Raw genomic sequence first — 20,856 nt, forward strand, 5'->3', positions numbered from 1 at the left:
AGTATTGCATTAGTTCACGTTTTTCCCGCTATCGTTATTCATAGGGACAGCACTAGACGGTTGAAATCTGATAGAACCAGCTATTCCACTATGGCATGCGAGTATTAGGAAATATGTCTTCCTAAGTCAATTTCACTCATCATTCAACAGTATTTTGGTTTTAATCATATAATTATCATCATCTGGAGCTTTATTTAAGGAATATTGGATTTAGATTAAAGTTCCAAGGGGAGAATGTCGGTGGGTCCTTATGATCGGTTATTTTTGGTTCGAATCCCTATTTCCGAAAAGCGCGTCCCGAATTTTCCTTCGCGGTTTATTTCATCTTAAGGTGTTTTCAGTAAAACCAGTTAGATCGATGAGGAATCAGATCCTCAAATGTATTTTTAAAAGAATTACAATATAGCAAACAGCAACACGTAAACAAATAACAACAAAACTGATGACGTATTACACACGGGCAGTGTGTGAACCAGGAAGTAAATATGGCGATCGATTTGAAGAAAAATAAAGCGAAATAGTCGCTGCTTGGGAAGATGTATTCAATGAGAAATCAAATACAAATTGGTAAAATGTTATGTTACTAATCTGTGATAATCGAGGCCTTTATTTTGATAGATTTTGAAATCCTCACCAGACAGACAGAGTCAGTCTGTGAAACATCACAGTGACCCGGTCGGTCACCACCACCTACCAGGCACCAGTCACTGACTGACTGACACACCCCTACTCGCCCTGAGAGGACAGAAAATCATCACCTGCCAGGGCTCACTCTAAACATTCATTGGTTATGTTGATGTTTCAGGGCTATATTTGGTTATGAAGGTTTAACAAATACATTGAAACTTGTTGAAACAGGAGGTAAGAATTACTGGTCTCGATCCATTCCAGTCTCCTACTATACTAGTGACGTCTGGTCGTTAATGTTAATTTTTGATAATAGATGGCGACTATGAGGAAATGGTCGAAGAATTGAGCAGCGGAAAAATATTGTACGCTTACTGCAGAGTTAAAGATCCCAATACAAGTTTATGGAAATATGTGCTGATAAATTGGGTAAGTTTGACTTCCCCGGACCGTGTGCGGGTCTGCAGCCCGTGGGTCCATAGCCCGGGATCACCAGCCCGTGGGTCCATAGCCCCGGATCACCAGCCCGTGGGTCCATAGCCCTGGATCTCCAGCCCGCGGGTTAATAGCCTGGATCACCAGCCGGTGGGTCCATAGCCCTGGATCACCAGCCCGTGGGTTCATAGCCTGGATCACCAGCCCGTGGGTCCATAGCCCCGGATCACCAGCCCGTGGGTCCTTAGCCCGGATCACCAGCCCGTGGGTCCATAGCCCTGGATCACCAGCCCGTGGTTCCATAGCCCTGGATCACCAACCCATGGGTCCATAGCCCCGGATCACCAGCCCGTGGGTCCATAGCCCCGGATCACCAGCCCGTGGGTTATCGAATGATAATGATTTTAATGTTGATTTTAGGTGGGAGAGGGCGCTCCGCAACAAAAAAAAGCGACATGTGCGAATCATGTGAGAGATGTAGCAAATTTATTGAAGGTAAGTTCACCCCCTTTCTCTCCTCAGCCACCGATTGAGATAGTTTTTATGAAATGCTGTTTTATATAATTGGCACTAGGGGGCGCACTGTACGGTGAACGCACGATCAGAAGATGACGTAGAAGAAGATGTGATTTTGAAACTCGTAGCGAAATCATCAGGATCTAATTACAGTTTCCATAAAGAGGTTTCTAAACCTTTACCCGAGGCAGGACCGGTCGGATCGGTTTATAAAAAAACACTTCCTCAAAAAGAATTAAATACATCGGTACGAGATAAATTCTGGAAACAAACTGAGGTTAGTTTTAACTCCGGGAGTAATGATTAAACCGTGGTCGGAGTCTCGGAGTAAATGTGATTATTGATTTCAGATGGAGGAAAAACGACGAGTCGAAGAGGAACGAAAAAACAAAATAGAAACGAGTCAACAATTAGAAAAACAACGCAAACAAAGAGAGGTAACCATAGTAACCTGTATTATACAGCACGTATATAGCATGTAGGTGATGGTCGGCATGGTTACCGCTGATTGTTGCATGTATTTCAGGAACGAGAAGCTAAAGAACGAGAGACTAAAATAAGACTTCACGCACAGGAAGTGGAAAAACAGAAATCAGAGGAACGTCTCGCGTTGTCGCGGGAGAAACAAAATATTAAACAACAATGGGTAATAACCGTACACCCCCCCCCCCCCCCCGGAGCAGGGGGTTACACACCCCGGGAGCAGGGGTCGCCTCTCACCTACTAATAATCAGCACGTTATGAGTTCAGGATCCTTATTCACTGTAGCATAGACGCCACTGAGAGGGGATGGAGGGAGTACTGTACGCTGTACATCACTGAGAGGAGGGAGGGAGGGAGGGAGGGAGGGAGGGAGGGAGGGAGGGAGGGAGGGAGGGAGGGAGGGAGGGAGGGAGGGAGGGAGGGAGGGAGGGAGTACTGTACACTGTACATCACTGAGAGGGGGGAGGGGGGAGAACTGTACGCCACTGAGAGGGGGGAGGGGGGAGAACTGTACGCCACTGAGAGGGGGAGGGGGGAGAACTGTACGCCACTGAGAGGGGAGGGAGGGAGTACTGTACACCACTGAGAGGGGGGAGGGGGGAGAACTGTACGCCACTGAGAGGGGAGGGAGGGAGTACTGTACACCACTGAGAGGGGGGAGGGGGAGTAGTTTATATCACTGAGTTGTGTTGTACTGTTTCAGGAAAGAGAACAATCTGCTGCGTATAAAGAAGAAGATGAAAGAAGAAACAGAAGTGAATCGTTGAAAAAAGAAAGACAAGCTGTAAGTGTTTGTCATATCCGAAATACAACTACATTTCACGCATTAATTATGTAAATTTAACTATAGGAAGCGGCTGCTCTGATTGGTCGACGGTCATCCAATCCAAAAGATTTATTCCAACAACAGAGAAGTAGTGAAGATGTTCCCAAGCGTCAGCCACCACCACCGAGGTACGTCCCCAGTCCGGACCCCGCCCTCCACAGCCACCACCACCGAGGTACGTCCCCAGTCCGGACCCCGTCCTCCACAGCCACCACCACCGAGGTACGTCCCCAGTCCGGACCCCGCCCTCCACAGCCACCGCCACCGAGGTACGTCCCCAGTCCGGACCCCGCCCTCCACAGCCACCACCACCGAGGTACGTCCCCAGTCCGGACCCCGCCCTCCACAGCCACCGCCACCGAGGTACGTCCCCAGTCCGGACCCCGCCCTCCACAGCCACCGCCACCGAGGTACGTCCCCAGTCCGGACCCCACCCTCCACAGCCACCGCCACCGAGGTACGTCCCCAGTCCGGTCCCCGCCCTTCACAGCCACTGCCACCGAGGAACGTCCCCAGTCCGGACCCCAACAGCCAGCCAAACCTCTTCTAAATCCTAATAACTTTACAGAAAAATTCGTTACGATTTTGGTGGAGATGACAAGGAAGAATTCCAACAAGTTCGACAACCGATAAAACTACCAACGGAACCAGTTCGAGAACCCTCACCGGAACCAGTCCAAGAACCAGTGCGAGCACCATCTCCGGAACCAGTCCGAGAGCCTTCGCCGGAACCAGTCCGAGAACCGTCACCAGAACCAGTCCAAATTGCGGCAGGTAATGTAGATACGACAGGATTGATTCAGGTATATCGTGTAATGTGTTATGTTAATTAGATATTTGATCAGCTCCAGTGAGAGATTTACTGAGAGAAGGTTTACCGATCCGACCCCCGGCGGCCATTGATTCCGATCAGGAAGAAGATGATCAGAATTGGGACGGTAAGTTACCGTGGAGATATCACGTCATCAGTCTACGGTATTGTTGTAACTGATGTTATTGTTATGTTTCTAGAACCGACCCAAGAGGATTTCACCCCCGTTCCCGACCTTACGACAGCTCCCTCTGGTGATAAACAGCCTAAACTAATAACAGTTCGAGCCCTCTATGATTACCAGGCAGGTGAGTATCGCTGGTCTCGATAGCAACCACAGTCCACTCAGTGTTACATGGAATTACATTAATGATTTTGTAGCTGATCCAACTGAAATCACATTTGATCCCGGAGATCTAATCACGGATGTCGACCGTTTTGATGAGAACTGGTGGGTCGGTAATTCCCCGAATGGATCTCGCGGAGGTTTCCCGGCTAATTACGTAGAAATAGTGCAAGACGATTCCAACATTCCCGATACGACAGCTCCCTCTGGTGGTGAACAGACTAAACAAATAACAGCGCGAGCCCTATTTGACTACCAGGCAGGTTAGTATGCACGTACCGTCTGATCGAGGGGGCGGGGCTAACATGAAGGGGAGGAGCATTGATTGATTGATTGATTGATTATATTTTGTAGCTGATGAAACTGAAATCACGTTTGATCCTGATGATATAATCACAGATATAGACCGTATTGATGAAGGCTGGTGGGTCGGTAACTCACCGGACGGATCTCGTGGAATGTTTCCTGCTAATTACGTCCAACTCATTTAATTCATTCAATTTAATTCATTTACATGTAGTTTAATTCATTCAGTCTGATTCATTCTGTTTGATTCATCCAGTTTGATTCATTCAGTTTGATTCATTCTGTCTGATTCATTCAGTTTGATTCATTCAGTTTGATTCATTCTGTCTGATTCATTCAGTTTGATTCATTCTGTTTTGATTCATTCTGTCTGATTCATTCTGTCTGATTCATTCTGTCTGATTCATCCAGTTTGATTCATTCTGTTTTGATTCATTCAGTTTGATTCATTCTGTCTGATTCATTCTGTCTGATTCATTCTGTCTGATTCATCCAGTTTGATTCATCCAGTTTGATTCATTCTGTTTTGATTCATCCAGTTTGATTCATTCAGTCTGATTCATTCTGTCTGATTCATCCAGTTTGATTCATTCAGTTTGATTCATTCTGTCTGATTCATTCAGTTTGATTCATTCAGTTTGATTCATTCTGTCTGATTCATTCAGTTTGATTCATTCTGTTTTGATTCATTCTGTCTGATTCATTCTGTCTGATTCATTCTGTCTGATTCATCCAGTTTGATTCATTCTGTTTTGATTCATTCAGTTTGATTCATTCTGTCTGATTCATTCTGTCTGATTCATTCTGTCTGATTCATCCAGTTTGATTCATCCAGTTTGATTCATTCTGTTTTGATTCATTCAGTTTGATTCATTCTGTCTGATTCATTCTGTCTGATTCATTCTGTCTGATTCATTCTATCTGATTCATTCAGTCTGATTCATTTTGTTTGATTCATTTTGTTTGATTCATTCTGTCTGATTCATTCAGTTTGATTCATTCTGTTTGATTCATTCAGTTTGATTCATTCTGTCTGATTCATTCTGTTTGATTCATTCTGTTTGATTCATTTTGTTTGATTCATTCTGTTTTGATTCATTCAGTTTTCAGTTTACAATTTAATCATATTCAAGAGTTACTTATATTAAATACGGTGCTAAACATATGTGAAACGGACTATAACTGCTTGTTTAATAATGTCTCATATTCCCGATAGGGGGCGCACTAATCATGTAATGATTTCATTTATGATCAAGATTTTTACAAATACAATTTCATCATAAAAATGAAAACTTTTTTGTTGTTTTTGTTGTTCTTAACCTGTAAGGGCACCTGCAATGACCTATAAACCTGTAAGGGCACCTGCAGTGACCCATAAACCTGTAAGGGCACCTGCAATGACCTATAAACCTGTAAGGGCACCTGCAGTGACCTATAAACTTGTAAGGGCACCTGCAGGGACTTATAAACTTGTAAGGGCACCTGCAGTGACCTATAAACCTGTAAGGGCACCTGCAGTGACCTATAAACCTGTAAGGGCACCTGCAGTGACCTATAAACCTGTAAGGGCACCTGCAATGACCTATAAACCTGTAAGGGCACCTGCAGTGACCTATAAACCTGTAAGGGCACCTGCAATGACCTATAAACCTGTAAGGGCACCTGCAGGGACTTATAAACCTGTAAGGGCACCTGCAGGGACTTATAAACCTGTAAGGGCACCTGCAGTGACCTATAAACCTGTAAGGGCACCTGCAGGGACTTATAAACCTGTAAGGGCACCTGCAGTGACCTATAAACCTGTAAGGGCACCTGCAGTGACCTATAAACCTGTAAGGGCACCTGCAGGGACTTATAAACCTGTAAGGGCACCTGCAGTGACCTATAAACCTGTAAGGGCACCTGCAGTGACCTATAAAACATAATCAGAAAATAAAAACTTTTAGAAAAATAAGTTTAATTTATTACAAATATCAATAACTTCAGTTGATTCATAAATGCATTCTTTAGCGCCACCTATAGTCCATCCTGGGGACTAATATTCATTATATGTTAACTAGCGCCACTTATAGTCTATAATTCCATCGATGTATTCTCCTTATCCTCATCGTCTTCACCTGTATCTACGGTGCTGCCACCTGTAGCAGACGTATCAGCTCTGTCGTCATCATCGTCTTCATCCTCGACATCCATATAAAATAATCGTACTCTTCTACGAGACGAGAACACCTACAAACAAACACCAGGTGGCGTTGATTAATTCACCACTAGGTGGTGCTAATAACGAACCACTAGGTGGAGTTACTTACCACACATGAGACTTTACGAGTTCCACTAACAGCGAAACAATGAGCTTTCATATTCTCTAAACGTCGGAAATTAGAATCATCTACATTCACTGCTGCATCTATACACACCCTACACAATGAGAGAGAGAGGTAGAGGTGAGAGAGGTGAGACTGAGAGAGAGGTAAGACTTAGAGGTAGAGAGAGAGGTGAGACTGAGAGGTAGAGAGAGAGGTAGGGAGAGGTAGGGAGAGAGGTAGGGAGAGAGGTGAGACTGAGAGAGAGGTAAGACTTAGAGGTAGAGAGAGAGGTGAGACTGAGAGGTAGAGAGAGAGTTAGAGAGAGGTAGGGAGAGAGGTAGGGAGAGGTTGAGAGGTAGGGAGAGAGGTTGAGAGGTAGGGAGAGAGGTAGAGAGAGAGAGGTAGAGAGAGAGGTAGAGAGAGAGGTAGAGAGAGAGGTGAGACTGAGAGGTAGAGAGAGAGTTAGAGAGAGAGGTAGAGAGAGAGGTAGAGAGAGAGGTGAGACTGAGAGGTAGAGAGAGAGTTAGAGAGGTAGGGAGAGAGGTAGAGAGAGAGGTAGGGAGAGGTTGAGAGGTAGGGAGAGAGGTTGAGAGGTAGAGAGAGAGGTAGGGAGAGAGGTAGAGAGAGAGGTAGGGAGAGGTAGGGAGAGAGGTAGGGAGAGAGGTAAAGAGAGAGGTAGGGAGAGGTAGGGAGAGAGGTAGAGAGAGAGGTAGGGAGAGGTAGATAGGTAGGGAGAGAGGTAAAGAGAGAGGTAGGGAGAGAGGTAGGGAGAGGTAGAGAGAGAGGTAGGGAGAGGTAGAGAGAGAGAGGTAGGGAGAGGTAGAGAGAGAGGTGAGACTGAGAGGTAGAGAGAGAGTTAGAGAGGTAGGGAGAGAGGTAGGGAGAGAGGTAGGGAGAGGTAGAGAGAGAGGTGAGACTGAGAGGTAGAGAGAGAGGTGAGACTGAGAGGTAGAGAGAGAGTTAGAGAGAGAGGTGAGACTGAGAGGTAGAGAGAGAGTTAGAGAGGTAGGGAGAGAGGTAGGGAGAGGTAGAGAGAGAGGTGAGACTGAGAGGTAGAGAGAGAGTTAGATAGGTAGGGAGAGAGGTAGGGAGAGAGGTAGGGAGAGGTAGAGAGAGAGGTGAGACTGAGAGGTAGAGAGAGAGGTGAGACTGAGAGGTAGAGAGAGAGGTGAGACTGAGAGGTAGAGAGAGAGGTGAGACTGAGAGGTAGAGAGAGAGAGAGGTGAGACAGAGAGGTTGTGAGAGAGGTAGAGAGAGAGGTAGGGAGAGGTAGAGAGAGGTTGTGAGAGAGGTGAGACTGAGCGGTAGAGAGAGGTAGGGAGAGGTGAGACTGAGAGGTAGGAGAGGTGAGAGGTGAGACTGAGAGGTAGGGAGAGGTTGTGAGAGAGGTAGAGAGAGAGGTAGGGAGAGAGGTAGGGAGAGGTAGCGATGATACTTACAGTTGATTGATATTAAATCTCCGCTGTATTGATTTATTATCGTATACTCAATATCTCGAATATTCGACAGCGCCATCTGCAGAGAACCGGTAACTTATCTTCCTCGTCCTCTACGAGTAACAATGAAATTGTCTGGTCGTCATAGTGACCAATATCTAATATTCGATGGTGCTGACACCTATAATAAAGAGAGAGAGAGGGGTATAGACAGTGTGAAACTAATAAATTCAGTTATACGGCCTCTAGTGTAATGATTCACTGAACAGGAATCTGAACTGTTTTTTATGAATGGTTTAAGGGAAGGTTTGTTAATGATTGTGCAAGTCATGTGTCAATTATAAACTGTGCACAGACCCACTGCATACTGTTAAACAAACTAGTTTTCTTTTCATTAGAAAGTTATATTAGTGAGGATTCTCAGCTGAGCTGTTTACACAGAGGTCAGAGAGAGAGGTCAGAGAGAGAGGTAGAGAGAGGTCGGATGAAGAATTTAATCAGTCTCTAAACTGTTGATTCATTCATTCATTCACACACACAGCGAGGCAGGAGTAGAGTAGGAGTTGCTGGTCGTCTCTCTACTAGTGGCAGCAGCTGTCTCATTGATATGGGACAATATAAACTAACTATTCACTATTCACTACTCGCTACTACTCGACTAACTTATACAAACTTCTGATAGTTTTATCAATCGTCATGGTAACGAATAAGACAATGGTTTACGCGTTAGTGGTAATTAGTTTAGTCGTACTCGTTTCTGGGGTAAGATTTCAATTTCATTTTCACTGTTTTTATAAAATGCTTTGTATTATATAATGAGGATATGTAGAGGGAGGGTACCCGTAGCCGGGTAACCGGTCAGTGTTAGATACCTCCTCGGTAGGTATCCCCGCACGGGTTAGGGTTAAAACCACCCTCTACAGACCTGCGAAGTGTTCTGTGAAAACTAACACATGTTCAGATCATATTAAAAATGCCCGTATAAAATCTATACAATTAATAACATAACAAACAGTAACTGTATGTTTAAACCACTGCGGGCTATTGTCGGTTCTACGGGTTTCATACGGGCTTCATACGGGCTTCATACGGGCAATAACGGGTAGTGAGGGATGAAAAAGGGTTAATTTATATTGAATATTGAGTTTATAAACTCACAGTAATGAATATTAAAGTCAATATTAATATAAGATTTGAGATTAATGAGTGTCACGGATGACTGTCTAACTGTGTCTATATAATAACTCTATCAATCACTGTTAGTTAATCAAACAATACCCGACCAGCAAGTAGAGAGAGAGAGAGAGAGAGAAGGGCTGAGAGAGAGAGAGAAGGGCTGAGAGAGAGAGAGAAGGGCTGAGAGAGAGAGAGAAGGGCTGAGAGAGAGAAGGGCTGAGAGAGAGAAAAGGGCTGAGAGAGAGAGAGAGAAGGGCTGAGAGGAGAGAGAAGGGCTGAGAGAGAGAGAGAAGGGCTGAGAGAGAGAGAAGGGCTGAGAGAGAGAAAAGGGCTGAGAGAGAGAGAGAGAAGGGCTGAGAGGAGAGAGAAGGGCTGAGAGAGAGAGAGAAGGGCTGAGAGAGAGAGAAGGGCTGAGAGAGAGAGAGAGAAGGGCTGAGAGAGAGAGAGAAAAGGGCGAGAGAGAGAGAGAGAAGGGCTGAGAGAGAGAGAAGGGCTGAGAGAGAGAGAGAGAGAGAGAGAGAGAGAGAGAGAGAGAGAGAGAGAGAGAGAGAGAGAGAGAGAGAGAGAGAGAGAGAGAGAGAGAGAGAGAGAGAGAGAGAGAGAGAGAGAGAGAGAGAGAGAGAGAGAGAGAGAGAGAGAGAGAGAGAGAGAGAGAGAGAGAGAGAGAGAGAGAGAGAGAGAGAGAGAGAGAGAGAGAGGACTCAGAGGCACTACAAGTCTATTTCATTATAGCTTCAGTTTATGATGGAAGTTTTAACAATAGCCGACAGTTTAACAATAACAAGAGCTCAAGAGGTCACACACAAACTGAGGTCACACATCTGTTCAATAATTCATCCCCATTATTTAGAGTGGATTAGTTTGGCTCGTTCTTCATTCTAAACATCAAACACTTTTATAGAAAGAACAACAAAAAATCAGTAAAATTCATATTTGAAATCAATCTGTGAAGACTAGAAACATTCCCTCAGAAATATCGAATCTTAGTTACTTAATCCTAAATATTGTGGCCTCGTAGACTAGATTCTGAATGTGCCGCTATCTGGATTTATTAGAAATATTTTCGAACATGAATTTCTGAAAGTTAGTAGAGCATTCAGTGAATATTGTGAGTTTAGTTTAAATCTATTTTCAGTTGAAAGTGCCGAAATTCACCGAACTCAAACGTAATTATCCCGGTTACAAACTTTACGGAGGATCAAAAACAGACGAACAGATCAATAAATTATTAACAGTTGAAAGAATTGAGCATCACACGTCTGCTATACGTCTCTCTTATTCGCTGAATCATATCGACTACCAACACGCCATCTATACCAATAAACACGTACTAAACAATGACAGCATCATCTGCGATGAGGAGCGTCGAGATGAATGTTACATCCAGAATCCGGTCATGTTCGGACCGTATTTAGAAAAAGTTTATAAAACGCCCGAGTTTTATCGAGCGACAAAACGCAATCGACGCGAGATTATCTCCGAACTGAGAGGGCGCCGCGGTATAGTACGTTTGGCAACGTTCCAATACGAGAAAGCAGACGCACGTGTTGCATTGTGGGATTGCGATCAATTCTATCAAACGAGGAATTGGATTTTGAAATATCGACATTTAATCGCAGTGGAATTCTGGGAATCTCCGGGTTAGAGAGGAATTAATGATAATTTAATTCATTAAATTCATTCGATCGTTAATAATTAATTCATTGTAATTTCCTGATTGCAGGTACTGAAAGGAATGACCCGGCGGGTTGTAACTCACGGCAACAGAGACCCGTTAGAATCAGACATCATCATAAAGCTTTGAGGGGGGTCGAACGCACCTGACAACATCTCATTTAAACAAACGACTAATAAATTGAGATTTAAATCTAGTAACCACGGTTACTATCGTGTATATGAATTGATATATGTATATAATGTAAGTAAATCTAGGAGTATGTCGAGTGTAATGTAAATACAGGTGTAAAGTGATCCTAGAATACTTCAGACCTATTGACCTATAAATCATATATCCACCAACAGATGGCAGCACTGATTATATCTCCTCAACAACTTATAGTTCACCGAGTATCGGATAGATAGCAGCAGTAGAACCTGCACTAATAGTTCACCCGATATTACACAGATGGCAGCACCAGACGGACACTTACTTGTCAGTTGTATTCCTGGCTCCTAATTGTCCAAATTTCACAGCAACGGCTTCTAATCTAAAACAAAAAATAAAAACATTGTAACTAGTGACCTGAAGAAGCCCAGCGCCCGGTTCCACTGTTCCACTGTTCCACTGTTCCACCCGTTACTTACTGTCTGTTTGAAAAACATTGGAAATGAAGTAATTCTTCTCTCAGTGGAATCAAATTGATAAACTGGGTGCAGAACTGTTGAAACGAGCCCAGCTCTGTTAAACTGAGCCCAGCTCCGTTAAACTGAGGCCAGCTCTGTTAAACTGAGCCCAGCTCTGTTGAAATGAGCCCAGATCTGTTAAACTGAGCCCAGCTCCGTTAAACTGAGCCCAGCTCTGTTAAACTGAGCCCAGTTCTGTTAAACTGAGCCCAGCTATGTTAAACTGAGCCCAGCTCTGTTAAGCTGAGCCCAGCTCTGTTAAACTGAGCCCAGCTCTGTTAAATGCGATGTTTTAAACTAACCTGGGTCCTTTCTGACGAATGATATAGAATTTGTCAGCTGGAGTTTCACCCAATAAAACCACTGAATATAAATAATAGCTGTCACTGTTTACATTGTTCACAGTAAATCTGTAAAATAGAGATAAAACCTGAGTTCAGAGAGGGGGAGGGGAGGGGGGGGCTAACTGAGGGGAGGGGGGTTGATACTTACTGAGTTACTGTAGGTAATGTATTACTATCAGCTGCAGTTAGTTTTGATCCTGTATATAGTTGATACACGTGACTATAAGTTAAAGTCTCTCCTATCGTTACCTGCATTAAACATTATATTCTTATTCTATTAAAAAGTTTGTTGTATTTATTGTTCTGTTTGATTCGATATAATTATGAAGGAGGTATGAGATGAGAGAGGTATGAGAGAGGTTAACCTCTCACTTACAAACTTACCGATGGTTTTCCTAAAACTTTCTCTAAAACTTTCTTCAAGTCGTTGTGAGATTGAATTAGAGATTTCTTGGTGTTGACTGGATACAGTAGAGGACTATCTGTAAATAGACAAATACCGCTCTGAGAGAGTTGAGAGAGGGGAGAGTGGAGAGAGGGGAGAGAGGGGAGAGGAGAGGGGAGAGGAGAGGGGAGGAGTGGAGAGGAGAGGGGAGGAGTGGAGAGGGGAGGAGTGGAGAGGGGAGAGAGGAGAGGTGAGGGAGAGGGGAGAGAGGAGAGGGGAGAGAGGAGAGGGGGAGAGGAGAGGGGGAGAGGTGAGGGGAGAGAGGTGAGGGAGAGGTGAGGGAGAGGGGGAGGAGTGGAGAGGGGATAGAGGTGAGGGACAGGGGAGGAGTGGAGAGGGAGAAGAGAGACAGGGGGAGAGTAGGGAAATAATTTAACTTACTCTTCAGATTAGGATGAGATTCAACAAATTTAATCCAATGATTTTCTGAATTATCAGCAGGATCCTGAAGATCTTCATTCTTCAAATACTAAAATACAAATAAAACCCGGATTAGTTTAGTCTATTTCTCGGCAGCTGTAAACTGGGTTTAAACTGGGTTTACTCACCTGACCGACACGTTCTAAACGGAAACCCGGTTTAGTTTTTCCATCTCCGTCATATTCTTCTGTAAAATGTTCTTTTAAGAAATCAGCGACAAAATTCAGCGATTGTTGAGTCATCTGAAACACATTAACAACTAATTCAGCGATTGTCACAAATAACAGCGCGCCTTGGATTACAAAAATGGGAGAAGGGGAAGAGAGGGGGTTAACCTTGTTGAGTTCTGGTTGGACCGGGAGGGGTAGGGGGAGGGGGGTTTACCTTGTTGAGTTCTGGTTGGACCGGGAGGGGTAGAGGGGGTAGAGGGAGGGGGGTTAACCTTGTTGAGTTCTGGTTGGACCGGGAAGGGTAGGGGGAGGGGGGTTAACCTTGTTGAGTTCTGGTTGGACCGGGAGGGGTAGAGGGGGGTAGAGGGGGGAGGGGGGTTTACCTTGTTGAGTTCTGGTGGAACTGGTTCATCTGCAAGTCTCTGTATCACTGTAATATAAACATCATTATAGTGTGTTTCACATGATAGACACCTGTGTATAATGATAATGCGTACCTACGTACAACCAACGAAAAAATGCCTTGAAATTCTTCATACTTCCATCGATAACACTATAACATAAACCGCAGTGTAAATATAGTGCAGGAATAGTGTTTAATACGGAGAGTAAGTGATAAACTTACAGATGTAATTCACTAGCCTTCAACATGAAACTATTAGCACAAGTGATTGCCTCCTGGATAACACTGTGAATGAGTCCCAGTACTCCGAAATCATCGAACCACTGAGACATTCCATTTAGATCATTTAAATGATAGATTATAGCTTGAATTACACTGAAATATACACACAATCATTAGTACAATCATCGACACAATCATAGACACAATCATCGACACAATCATTGATTGAGGTTAGAGACAGGATTTGGAATTTACCTTTGAAGTTGTTTTAGAACTAATCTCTGTATATTAGAATAAGATGTTTCGATTGAATGACCTAGTTTCTTTAAACCCTACAGAATATAAACAACGACAACTCCATCTATTGCTGATCGTGGTTAAAACAAACTGTGGCAAGCGAGGCACGTGAAGCGAAGCAATAACCATGAATCCTGATATCCATTGGTGCTAGCAGCGCCATCTATAGGCTAGCGCTCAAAGTATAACAGGATTCAGCGTAAGCAGCAGCAGCAGCAGCGCCATCCATAGAACGGATGAGTAATCGGAATAATTAACGAACCTTCTCAGTGAGATCATTGAGCAGAAATAATTGAAGTTCATCACTAAAAATATAAAATACAAATAGAGAGGTAGGTCGATCAGCCTAAAGTAGGTCGATCAGCCTAAAGTAGGTCGATCAGCCTAAAGTAGGTCGATCAGCCTAAAGTAGGTCGATCAGCCCTATCAGCCTAGAGTACCGGTAGGTCTATCAGCCTAGAGTACCGGTAGGTCGATCAGCCTAAAGTAGGTCGATCAGCCTAAAGTAGGTCGATCAGCCTAAAGTAGGTCGATCAGCCTAAAGTAGGTCGATCAGCCCTATCAGCCTAGAGTACCGGTAGGTCTATCAGCCTAGAGTACCGGTAGGTCGATCAGCCTAGAGTACCGGTAGGTCTATCAGCCTAGAGTACGGGTAGGTCTATCAGCCTGGGGTACCGGTAGGTCTATCAGCCTAGAGTACGGGTAGGTCTATCAGCCTAGAGTACGGGTAGGTCTATCAGCCTAGAGTACCGGTAGGTCTATCAGCCTGGGGTACCGGTAGGTCTATCAGCCTAGAGTACGGGTAGGTCTATCAGCCTAGAGTACCGGTAGGTCTATCAGCCTAGAGTACGGGTAGGTCTATCAGCCTAGAGTACCGGTAGGTCTATCAGCCTAGAGTACGGGTAGGTCTATCAGCCTGGGGTACCGGTAGGTCTATCAGCCTAGAGTACGGGTAGGTCTATCAGCCTGGGGTACCGGTAGGTCTATCAGCCTGGGGTACCGGTAGGTCTATCAGCCTAGAGTACGGGTAGGTCTATCAGCCTAGAGTACCGGTAGGTCTATCAGCCTAGAGTACCGGTAGGTCTATCAGCCTGGGGTACCGGTAGGTCTATCAGCCTAGAGTACGGGTAGGTCTATCAGCCTAGAGTACCGGTAGGTCTATCAGCCTAGAGTACGGGTAGGTCTATCAGCCTAGAGTACCGGTAGGTCTATCAGCCTAGAGTACGGGTAGGTCTATCAGCCTAGAGTACCGGTAGGTCTATCAGCCTGGGGTACCGGTAGGTCTATCAGCCTAGAGTACGGGTAGGTCTATCAGCCTGGGGTACCGGTAGGTCTATCAGCCTAGAGTACGGGTAGGTCTATCAGCCTAGAGTACGGGTAGGTCTATCAGCCTGGGGTACGGGTAGGTCTATCAGCCTGGGGTAGGTAAATCAGCCTAGTAGGTGAAATGAACCTAAGAACACACTTACCTAGGAGTACCAAACATAAGCAGTTCCAAGAAATCATTACTAACAGTTCCAGTTGACATCTTCTACAAAACAGTTGAATTCAAACACTTTAACAAACAATTCCTGGTCCCACGCAAACCCCCCTCCCCCTGGAGTCTGACGAGACCCTCCCCCCCCACGCGGAGTCTGACGAGAGTCATCTACGAGTTGAGTCTATCTACCTATCTTGTAATTATTATTTACCTGTTTATCTTCTGCAAATTTCATCAGTTTTGAATCCATTTCCATTAAAATATCTTCCCACGCTTCAGACATCTGTTTAATAGTAGCGTCTAGATACTGAAATAACAACACATACGCCATCTATTGAGTGTCCACTCAACTATATACATGTACATATATACATATATCGGTGTTACTTACTGAGAGTAGAGACGCCACCTGGCCGTATTTCAGTGCGATAATACTGATTTCTGTGTGTCTTTCAGCTATCAATGTACTGTCATACTGTAATATATAAACACTACTATAGGTGTCAGCACTGATTATATACCCGCTAGATGGCAGCACTAGTCGTTCGGTACTTACCGTTACGATATATAACTGTTCACTGCAGGAGTTAGTTTCAACCAGTAACATTAAAACTAAAACTTTTAAATTTGGAGAGAAATGAGCGCTTAAAACCTGTCCGACCTGAAATATATAGAAACACTGATTAACCCCACGCGCTGGTGTGTGTGGACTGCCACCTGGTGGTGGTTGTGGCGTGTGTACTGCCACCTGGTGGTACTTACAGGAAACGATGGTGTAGTCTGTGTGGTATCTAACTGTCCTGCTGGGAATATACCATACGCGTATAAACACACTTTACCTATCTGATTACCTACTATCAATAGGTTCAACCTACAAATCAATAAATCAATAACCATTCATTCAAACCAATGCGCCATCTATATTGTAGCGAATAAACTAACTTACTCAGATTGGCCTTTTAACCGTTTCGGGTCCTCAACATTTTCATCACTGTAAAACAGAGAGACAACTACTAGTTATAGCAGGTACCAGCAGCACCACCAGCAGGTACTAGGAGCAGCAGCAGGTACTAGCAGCACCACCAGTACCAGCAGGTACTAGGAGCAGCAGCAGGTACCAGTAGGTACTAGGAGCAGCAGCAGGTACTAGGAGCAGCAGCAGGTACTAGGATCAGCAGCAGATACCAGCAGGTACTAGGAGCAGCAGCAGGTACCAGCAGGTACTAGGAGCAGCAGCAGCAGGTACCAGCAGATACCAGCAGGTACTAGGAGCAGCAGCAGGTACTAGGATCAGCAGCAGATACCAGCAGGTACTAGGAGCAGCAGCAGCAGGTACCAGCAGGTACTAGGAGCAGCAGCAGCAGGTACCAGCAGGTACTAGGAGCAGCAGCAGCAGGTACCAGCAGGTACTAGGAGCAGATAGAGACTAGTTACTTACGTGTGACCTTTATTGACTGTTCCAAAACTGTAAAACAAAGTAGTTCAAATAATGAGATATTTCTAAAGTTCGTCTCAATGATTTTTCAATAAAAGTTGATTTCTACCTTTTATTGAGTACGGGTAACTTGGGTAAAAATTGATTCCATCTCTCTTCGAAACACATTTTACTATTGTTCGCCGAATACTCGGTAGAGGGCGCCGCTTCGGAGATCCAGTTAAGAGACGTCACATGACCAGTTTCCGATATCACGTGTAAAATCTCTGAATTCTCCACATCGACCAACAATACTTTTCCGCACTGGTAACCGTGGTAACCGACTGATAAAACTACAATAGAGACGGTTAAATTACGATGATTTAGAAACAGCGTGATTAATCGGTTAATCCTGGATTAATTAAACGTTGATTAATTACTAGGTGAGGGAGGATTAGTAAGTGCTAGTCGTGAGAGTTAAACGTGTTGGTTTAATCAGAATATGTGTAAAATAATGATTAATCCCAAACATAGACATAAAATGGGACGCCCCTCCCCCTCCCCCCGGTCTAAGACTGATTCCCAACACCCCCTCCCTCCCCCTCCCCTCCCCCGGTCTGAGACTGATTCCCAACACAACTCCCCCCGGTCTGAGACTGATACAAACACCCCCTCCCCCCTCAGGATTTATTCGGTTTTCTTAATATACAATTTTTTTTAAGATAGTGCTTAAAATCAAACTCATTTATCAAAAGAATCTCGAGCTCCACGTTTGGACCTTCTCCTCTCATCTCTTTATCTTTCTCCTCCTTTTCTCTCCCTGTCTCTCCCTTCTCATTCTCCTCCTTCTCTCTCTTATTTTTTGACATATGAGAATATTTCGGAGTGAAGTGTGTGTCGGTTTACAGATATAAACACAGACATAGACTGTAGACCATCTTTACTGTTACAGACAGACAGATAGACAGATAATTACACAACACTAATTACAATAAACAGTAATTAATAGTAATTAAACAGATTGAGATGGAACTGATTTTATCATTAAACATACAATGAGTGTTTATATAGCAGTACTCCAGGATTAGAAACTATGATTACTGATCAAACTTTACATCAGACTTATATATAAACCACTGATATACAACACTCATCACAGTACTGTTACATGAAGCATTACAACAACCAGTCTAACAGCAAATACAGTAACCAGTCTAACGGATACAGCAACCAGTCTATAAGGATACAGCAACCAGTCTACACCGGTAAATATTTAACTTCATTTCAAATTCATTTAATTTCAGACATTGTTTCTAAAACTGATTTTGTAGATCAAGGGAGTGTTTTTATTTCTCAAACCGCAGATCAAGGGTATATATTGTTTTAAAGGGGTAGTTTTACTGTGTGGTTGTGTTGTTAGTTGATAGTTTGACAAACTATTCAATTAGATCTCAGTTTGTGCCTTCTAAATGACTACGAACTGATATATCTGACCAGTAAGTGACCAGTAAGTGACCAGTAAGTGACCAGTAAGACGTCCGGTCAGGCTTTGGCTCGAGTTTGGATATTTTATACCCGTAAAATGTCTGCATCAATAAAATGGTTGAAAATTGACGATGATTTAAGGTAAAACATTTAGAGACTAATTATTACTAATTATTCACCACTAAGTATAAAATGAAGTCAATTAAAACAGTTATTGAACCATGAATGGCAGGTATCACCCCTAACCCTGTAGGGGGTTCAGCAGGGGTGACATCCTAGAATCAGTCAGTCTTCTAAAACTCACACTAAAGATAGACTGTGTATTTAGTTTACTCTAGGAGTAAATACTAGTCTCCGTGTATTTTTACACAAGCTTAAAATGTTTTAGTTTGAGTTTGTATAAAATAAAGTTACTTCCTGTATAGATAAATAAAGATTGTTTGGAGAGACAGAGGTTTCACCGGGTCACATCTATTCAACTCTCTCTAAATCCCATTTCAAATGTTTTCTGAAAAATCAAATATGGACAAAAGATGACTTGTGTAGCCTTTATTTGAAACCCCTGTCTCTCTCTCTGTCTCTCTCTCTCTCTGTCTCTGTCTCAATCCCACTGAGGTTTCTTGTGTAATCCTCACATATTATGTAAGTTTTCTTCATTCACAAGATTTTATGCAGATTAAAAAATCACCCCAAGGATTAAACAATTCTATAGTAGATCAGATAACGCAAACATTTCAGTCAAATACTGATCTTTCAAACTGTGAATGTTAGTTATAATGAGGAGAGGTGGGATATAGACATTGAGGTGTTCGTCGTCCCTGGAGGTGAAACTCCCCTGTGAAATCATATCCTAATCACAAGCATTCTATCAAATGTTTAAAGTGAGAAAAAATCTAAACAATAGTAAATTATAGAATAGATGTTTCATTGTAAGAGGTGCACATCGTCTAACTGACTGTATGAGAGAGGTTGAGTTGGTGCGAGGAGGGGGAGAGGTGTTTGAGAGGGCGTGATATGTAATATTGTCCGAGGGGTCACAACCAATTATAGTTCATAGACTATAAAATGTCCTTACACCTGATGCTAGTGATATTCTAGTTATTCTTGGTGCACTAGTTGTGTATCTATGACTGATATCTATGTGAACTGATAATATCTATTAACACTAGTTATCGCCTTATTGTCCATATCTATCAGTCTTTATCAGCCCGGTCTAAACTCCATCTATTCACCTTACATCCAAAGATTAAATATATCTTAGATCAAGATAGTATTTTATAGATATCATTGTTTGATAAATTATTATGTAATTTCTTGGATTAAGCCATGAGATTTAATCTTATATTTCCTCCACTGCACCCCGGGTTGGACCCCCCCCCCCTTGGACAGACACTGTTTTACTCATGTCAAATAAACATTATTCTATATTGTCTGATGAACTATCATTAGCTTTAAGTTTATTTGAAATATGACATTTGTGATTGTTTTTACTCAGTTTTAACACAGTAGGTGGCTGACCTTGACAGCATTTAACCCGAATTAACGCATTAGCTTAGTTAATCCTAGTAAATCTTGTGGATTATCTACCCTACAGGAGGTCTAGCTATTTTATACTTTCTCAAATTTGAAGCTTATCCTCAACAATAGACATTGGTTACCTTTTCCATCCGGTCGCCATGCCAACGCCGCTATAGTCATATCTTCGGCTTGTGAATTTAGGGTCCAAACTTTTTGCCAAGATAACCGATAGAGAATGACCTGTAAAAATACATTTTAGTAAAACAGAGGAGTGTGTAACAGTGACGGGGGGGGGGGGAGGGGAGGGGGTTCTGAAAATACCTCTGATTGAATATTAGCTACAGCTATCAGATCCATTTTTGGAGACCAGGCCAAACATTTCACTTCTGTAGAAACGTGTTTCTCATCAACTTGACGAAATGAATTTGATTCTGACTGCATCATGACTCTCCTCCTAGTCTCAAACTCTTTCCTACTCTACAACAACAACAACAAACAGATATAAAATAATGAGTTCTATTTCATATACAGAATATAAAGTAAAACCTGCGGTGGAACAGAGCATAATAAACGTTATTCATAATTTATTGAATTTGTGAATTGGTGACGTATGAATTGAATCCGTTGATTTTATTGGACGGATATGGCTTTAATTTACGGTTTATTCCAAGTTTAGGACACTTAACAGTACAATGTATAGTTGAAGTTGAATCTTTCCAGTCTACTGAGAATATTTTTGAGATCTGAAACTCAAGGATTGACCCTTAAAACGTATTTAAACGCGCTATTTATCGACGTTTTTTAGCCATCAATTTCACACATGGGCGCCGCCATGTTTGTTTTCACGTATGGCCAATTAGAACGAGGGTTTCATATCTGACATTATCACGAACCAATCAAAACTAGGGTTAGGGTTAGAGTTTGTTAGGGTTAGGGTTAGCACCAATCAGCGATCAGCTTACAAATCGATATGAAGCCGCCATATTTGAAACTGAAACTCAATATTGCGGATTCTTTATGAGTTTTTACGGGTTTTAAAGATATTTT

At 43.2% G+C, this 20,856-nt stretch overlaps 3 protein-coding genes across 3 annotated transcripts; 2 read left to right on the top strand and 1 right to left on the bottom strand.

Moving 5' to 3' along the window:
- Positions 1-470: 470 nt before the first annotated feature.
- Positions 471-4,838, top strand: LOC141900176 (drebrin-like protein). The gene is given in 15 exon segments (XM_074786948.1): positions 471-510; positions 513-567; positions 806-861; positions 944-1,056; positions 1,483-1,557; positions 1,637-1,855; positions 1,929-2,015; positions 2,105-2,224; positions 2,765-2,845; positions 2,912-3,015; positions 3,456-3,661; positions 3,733-3,825; positions 3,899-4,006; positions 4,080-4,307; positions 4,399-4,838. Coding segments are annotated over 15 exon segments (1,707 nt in total). The 5' UTR covers positions 471-485; the 3' UTR covers positions 4,536-4,838.
- A 1,452-nt stretch (positions 4,839-6,290) lies between these two features.
- LOC141899201 (anaphase-promoting complex subunit 4-like) lies at positions 6,291-20,638 on the bottom strand. The gene is given in 26 exon segments (XM_074785363.1): positions 6,291-6,579; positions 6,660-6,768; positions 8,092-8,176; positions 8,179-8,273; positions 11,419-11,475; positions 11,914-12,021; positions 12,104-12,204; positions 12,340-12,437; positions 12,782-12,869; positions 12,949-13,062; positions 13,374-13,420; positions 13,488-13,543; positions 13,616-13,768; positions 13,871-13,947; positions 14,175-14,217; positions 15,382-15,443; positions 15,604-15,699; positions 15,784-15,867; positions 15,949-16,053; positions 16,155-16,263; positions 16,339-16,383; positions 16,831-16,857; positions 16,937-17,159; positions 19,950-20,049; positions 20,131-20,286; positions 20,496-20,638. Coding segments are annotated over 25 exon segments (2,361 nt in total). The 5' UTR covers positions 20,254-20,286; positions 20,496-20,638; the 3' UTR covers positions 6,291-6,423.
- On the top strand, positions 8,429-12,054 carry LOC141899719 (uncharacterized). Its single transcript, XM_074786187.1, has 3 exons — positions 8,429-8,854; positions 10,404-10,908; positions 10,992-12,054. The coding sequence occupies exons 1-3, from the start codon at positions 8,789-8,791 to the stop codon at positions 11,090-11,092; spliced, it is 672 nt and encodes a 223-aa protein (XP_074642288.1). The 5' UTR covers positions 8,429-8,788; the 3' UTR covers positions 11,093-12,054.
- Positions 20,639-20,856: the final 218 nt, after the last annotated feature.

The sequence above is a fragment of the Tubulanus polymorphus genome, chromosome 2 (assembly GCF_964204645.1).
Source record: "Tubulanus polymorphus chromosome 2, tnTubPoly1.2, whole genome shotgun sequence".
Taxonomy (NCBI): domain Eukaryota; kingdom Metazoa; phylum Nemertea; class Palaeonemertea; order Tubulaniformes; family Tubulanidae; genus Tubulanus; species Tubulanus polymorphus.